Source organism: Amblyomma americanum, chromosome 4, assembly GCF_052857255.1.
Source record: "Amblyomma americanum isolate KBUSLIRL-KWMA chromosome 4, ASM5285725v1, whole genome shotgun sequence".
In the NCBI taxonomy this organism is placed as follows: Eukaryota; Metazoa; Arthropoda; class Arachnida; order Ixodida; family Ixodidae; genus Amblyomma; species Amblyomma americanum.
In genome coordinates, this window is record NC_135500.1 from 215,056,445 (window position 1) to 215,062,490 (window position 6,046).

At 47.9% G+C, this 6,046-nt stretch overlaps 1 protein-coding gene across 1 annotated transcript in view; it reads left to right on the forward strand.

Annotated features, from left to right (window-relative positions):
- LOC144127578 (gamma-aminobutyric acid receptor subunit alpha-2-like) overlaps positions 1 to 6,046 on the forward strand; it is a 62,583-nt gene extending 56,537 nt beyond the window's left edge. Inside the window, exons 9-10 of the mRNA XM_077660561.1 lie at positions 2,021 to 2,173; positions 5,209 to 6,046. Coding sequence (XP_077516687.1) covers positions 2,021 to 2,173; positions 5,209 to 5,616 — 561 coding nt within the window. The 3' untranslated portion in view covers positions 5,617 to 6,046. The remainder of the gene's footprint in view (positions 1 to 2,020; positions 2,174 to 5,208) is intronic.

A 6,046-nucleotide genomic window follows, 5' to 3' on the forward strand; every position in this document is an offset into this window, starting at 1 on the left:
GACATTTGAACATATTTCCATATCAGGAACTAAATTTTTCTTAACTCGGAGTAAAAACATATTTAGGGACAATCTTAGAGCCCTTAGGCTTGGTTTTGCATCATCTGATTCTTGATTTGGCATCATCTGGGAGAAAGCTCCGAAAATTGCCTCTCTAGTACCAGAGGTACTAAGGCTGTCAACAGTAGATACCGTGATAACATTCAACGGCGGCAACATAGGAAAAGATAAGGTTCCAGGGGCCTTTAGTCTAACCTGGAGCCGTAACACTCTCCGCTGGCTGAGAGAAGTTCACCACACCGGCGTAAAGTTTCCTCTCTAGCCGAGCAGCACAGCAGATAAAAAAGAGCCTATGAAACTAAACTGCCGGCAAAAAAACACATAGATGGCTCGAATAATGACTATGTAAGATGCGACTATGGCATAAATTGGTCATAGGATGAGGGAAAAGCGAAATACGAGGTAGAAGTTTCATTCTCAGCCTGTACTTTTTATGAGCACGTGCAAATATGCTGAATCTAAATTGTGCATGTACACTGACCTTTTTCTATTTTAAAGATATAAACAACGCCAAAAGTGGCCTTAAAATGTAGTTCTTGATAAAAACATAAAATAAAAATAACTGTTTTAATTGTGCTGCATAGTTTTAGTTCAGTCGGAGGAGCATAAAGCAAAGATAAAAACAATACAAATAGGCAACTGCTATCTGTAAGAGTTGTAGCGGAATATGCCCTAAAATACAACGGAATGGCCGGGCTTACCGTGTTCCCTTAAATATAGGAGTGTGAACGCATAGTTATTGTTATTTTTTTCACATTAAATCAGGTCTCATGCGACCACAGCTGTGTTGTCTTTATTCATTTATTGATTCATTCATTCATTCATTCATTCAGTCAGCCAGCCTGTCACCCAGCACCCTGAGACTCCCCCCCTCCCTTGTCGACTTTGTGTTGTCAAGAAACCCATCTACCTGCCCTCTTTCTGTCACTCAGTCAGTCAGTCAGTCAGTCAGTCAGTCAGTCAGTCAGTCAGTCAGTCACTCAGTCAGTCACTCAGTCAGTCACTCAGTCAGTCAGTCAGTCAGTCAGTCAGTCACTCACTCACTCACTCACTCACTCACTCAGTCAGTCAGTCAGTCAGTCAGTCAGTCAGTCAGTCAGTCAGTCAGTCAGTCAGTCAGTCAGTCAGTCAGTCAGTCAGTCAGTCAGAACATCACCCAGCACCCTGAGACTCCCCCCTCCCTTGTCCACTTTGCGTTGTCAATAAACCTATCTGCCTGCCTTCTTTCTGCCACTCACTCACTCACTCACTCAGTTAGTCAGTCAGTCTGTCACTCAGTCATTCAGTCAGTGTAAACGTCGACGTTATCATATTTACTAGTGTAATGACTGCCCTTGCTGAATAAACCCATCTACAGCATTAGTAAGTCAGATCTAGAAAGTTATCACTGAACATTCTTAGTCATTCATCATTGTTTCTTGCCGTTCATCATTGGAACAAGTTACCAGGTGATATTGTCTTCACCGTAAATCATAACGCCATTGTGCAAAAACTGAAGTGTTTTTTACAAATAAATTCTGATTAGGTAGGCTCCATTCCTGCGTACGCTCAGCTTAAAATTTTCTGTACTGTCCATTTCTATACTGTTTTTCATTTTGCCTGTGTTTTTGAATTTGTGTTGCATGTATAACTATGTGTGGAGTATTGTTTATTTGTAACTGCACCCCCCCCCCCCCCCCATGTAATGCCCGAAAAGGGCCTTTAGGGTATGTGAATAAAAAATACATGCTGTAAATTTTGCCCTCTCTAATAAACACACCTCACAAACTAGCTCCAATCTTTTTGACAAAAAGTGCGCTCATTATTCCTGTAAATTCAGTGGTCAGGAGACATGGTTTTCCTAGGTAGCCTTCCCCAAGCACCTAGCACTTGTTCTCGGAGTTCCTGTGGGTAATTGCTCAGGACAGCCAGAAGCACACAGTAAATGACAGTCCTGCCTTTCTTCTCTCTTTTTCGAAAGGTCGGCAGCGGCGAGTTTCCTCTGACTGAAGACGAGGGTGAGCCCACGCAGCAGGACGCGGCACCAGGCGACTCGGACGTGGAAGAAGAGGAGAACGCCGAACTGTTCGTCCCTCTGGAAAGCATCGAAGAGTGCACCTGCAGGATCAGGAAAGTACGTGTCCGCAGAGGCCACACTCCTCTATGTGCTGCTCAGATAAGAAATGCACTGTTGCAAGAATGGTATTCATGGTCATGATGCGTCTAGTCGTGGTATGAATCGTTAAGAGAGTGCTGCGTTGGGCAAGGTTCGCGATGGAATAATCAGGAGCCTGTGAAAAGGAAATTATAGCCGTGAAATGTACAGAAGCAGTACAAGAGCCGCACGGTATTGAGAACAGTCCTGGGAAGGGTAGGTCACCGGAGGGTACGTGTAGATCAGCGACGACCCGTCAGGGTAACAGACCGAATTTCAGTAGAGGAATGGATGAGATTAAGGCGACTGCAGAGACAGGGTGTCCAAGGCAGGCGAAGGACAGGCTGCCTGGAGATAAGGGGCAAAGTCCTGTCCTCTTGCAATGACCGAAGCCTGTACGGTTACTGGTGACTGCAGTGGGAACCATGGTGAAGATGAATTTTCGTGCATCAGGATTGCTTGTCACAGCCAGTCAGTATACGGATAATAATGCAGTATCCAAGATACCGCAGGGCCAATAGTTGCTGCTATATGCAGCCGCGTTGCTTATTCGGCCTCCGGCTTGCCCACATCGGTCGAAGCTTCTACAGTGCTGCTTGACTTCAGTAAGACTAATTGTAAAGACTCACCACGTCAAGTGTTGAAAGCGTGGACGGGAGTGGTGGTCTGTAATGCATTCAATTCTGGTAGCCCCGAATGCTTGCAGGCGTCAGTAATGTCATTAATGGCTGCACGCGATTGTACCCATATATGTTTTGTTTTGCGTGCAACGTATAATTCGCCGCGCGCGCTAAGGTGCTTGTGGTAAGACTGGCGAGTGTTAAAATGAATTTCTTGACTCGTTCGCAAAGCGATTGCGCTCAGTGCGAGTAGCATTACTAAGTATGCTACATTTCCCTCATTCACGCATATAAAAACGCAGTGTAACCTAATTAACTGAACAGAAATGACGCCGATGCTTGTGGCTCTCATAAACTTCACAAGTTACCGCGCACTTGCGCAGACAACGAATGCTTGCCGGCCAGCGAACAAAACGCCGTCGATGTGTGGCAGCCCCCTCTGCAACCGCCTCTAGTGTAAAAGCACTAGCGCGTGGCTGAACGCGCGATCGAAATGTAGAATCGGCAATGCCCGAACACTCGGGGCGCCCTTCCACGGGAGCCGCTGGAGCGCGTTCGCTCCGAGCAGGCAAAAAAAGGGGGGCAAAAATCGTTTACACCACCGACACAAGAGGACGCAGCGCAGCGGAAGATCCGGAACCTGTCGAGCGTGCTGCCCAATCATCATCGCCTAAGTGGCTTCTGGCCGCAATGAAGCGCACTCGCAAAAAGGGGGCACCCGTACTCAATCAAACATGCAGATAGCTCGGCCTCAGAAGCACATAGCATGCTCGCTGTTCGAGTATCTTCTCTGCTTTTGTCCCTCCTTTTTTTAATTCGCGGCTGCTTCCTTCGATCGCTGCTAGACTGCGAACTGGTCGCTGGTCTTCGTCGGTCGTGCCCTGGGGAGCCGTACCGAATGACAGAGTTAATGTGGACAGAATTTACGGCTTCTGGTTGGGCGTTTTCGGATCAGCGACGCTTCGTTATCAAAATCCGAACTCGTCTGTATCCCCTCTTTCCCTTGCTTCCCCTGGATTTGCAAATACGTGCGCTTATCTAGGCCCGTGCGCCCGTGCATTACCTGTCCGATTTTCATCTCTTTAGATTCCTTTAACCCGTTATACTTCTGACTCAATGTGAGGCAGTGCGCTTCACCTGGTATCACCTTTTTCAAGTAATAATTCTTGGAATCTACTTTTTCTTCGTATTTTTTATGTTCGTTGTGCATTAGGAGCTTTCTCTTCGAGTTCATATTTGCGAAAAACGCGTAGCCTTTTTGTCAGTAACGACGAGAAACTTAAGAAAAAAATAGCAGATTTACTGACAAAACTGTTATTACTGTATCGTTCCTTTGTACCATTTAGGGTATTGCTTGAATTTAAAAAATACATGAAAGTACACACACATACGCAAGTGTGTACAATAAATCAGTAGCCAAACTCAAATGCATTCCTTCACCTGCTGAACTAGCAGTACGCCGTAGCTGACAAAAACGCAATGGCTCAATATAGTCCAACCAGCAACTTGCATATTTTGGGTGACCACTCCGTGCATTGCTACGTATTACTCCGCCGACGGTAGAGCGCAAATCGCCACGCGATTGGCTGAGAGACACTACGCGCATTGGTTGACTCCTCCTGCTGTATACAGGGAGTTAAAAAAAAGTGGGATCTGAGATGTTTAATTTCATCTAATAGAGAAATGGGCCACACAGTGCAATAATTCGAAGTTTTGAAGAGTGCTCGGAGTGTGTAGTTCGAGTTTCTATGATAAAAAAAAATTAACTCGGGATTCCCTTTAGTGCACCGGTAAGTCAATTCCAGGAAAGGTTAACTTTCGCGGGCAGAGTCTTACGGCAGGCATTCTGCAGGACTGACAGCTGACTTCTTGACATTGTTTTGAGGAATACAATGGGAAACTCGGTCTGCACAATACTGCGTGGATTTGTTGTCTTTGCGGTTCTGCCTGTGCAGGTGAGTTTTTTTTTTTTTTTTTGCACAATAACAGCGTCAATTGCTAGTCAGCTACAGACGCTGTCTTTCTCTCCCATCAGTGTTCACTACCTTTGAGCTCTTACAATGATGAGGTCCTCGATTTCGTCGCTTTTAGCCAACAGAGCTTGATGCAGAGTTACTTGGAGTTTTTACATAATCTGCTAAGCCCCACACAGACCAAGAGAAAAGACGCTTAGAGGCCATGACTTGTCCAAGTCCTGGCTACGCGTAGCCTATGTCAATCAAAGCTCTGTCCGTATGTGGCCTTTATTCTCCGCAGATCAAGGGTGCACCCTGTGTCCTTACACTCTCCTCCTACTCCCCGTGTCACTTCCTCGCTCTCCGCTTGTCCTCACATTCACCTCTTTTGTCCTCCATTACCCTTCCCCCGACTCTCGCATTGGCTGGCACCAACCAGGAGTGCGAGCCCGTGGCGGAGTCCGAGTCTCCCGTGCGGCGCGCTCCGGACCGGTTCTTGGGCTACGCGCCGCCCCCTCCGCCGCGCCCCAAGCACCACCAGCACAGGGTCCGGCCCCTGGACGAAGAGCAACGGCTGCGCGCCGGACTCCACCGCGGACGCCACAGGCAGCGCCGTCGCCGCCACAACTGCTGCTCGCAGTTCATCAACTGCATGCTGGGCAACGAACGCTTTCGCGACGAGATGCGCCGTCGCGCCGACCGCGGCGCGACCGTCAACAGCGTCTCGCAAATCGACAAGGTGTCCCGCGTACTGTTCCCGTTCAGCTTCATTCTCATCAACCTCTTCTACTGGTTCAGCTCGGGCCGAGATAGGCCTGTCGGGTGGGATGTCCAGGACAACTCGTGATGAGGCTTCCTCACGATCTACTTAGCTGACAGGACCCACCATCATCATCATCATCAGTCTGGCTACGCCCGCTGCAGGGCAAAGGCCTCTCCCTTATCTCTCCAATTAACGCTGTCGTGTGCCAACCGCTGCCACCCTATCCCCGATGCTCTAAAGACGAGGACAGGAATAGGCCAGAAGGTGTTAGAGCTCTCCGATGCTAGCGGCTGGCTCGGTGTTGAGGCAGTCCTGGAGATGCAAATCAGCCGTGTCCCTTCCCTTTCTTTGATCCGAGAATCTGACGCCATCTTTCAACTCGGATCTGTCAAACATGCGCGTCTCTGATTGAAAGCGTACCGGAGGCGTGATCGCAGAATGTTATGGCGTCGGTGACTTTTTCACTAATCCCTTTCTTTGCTTATTTCTTCGCTTGTTTTATTTTCTACTGGTC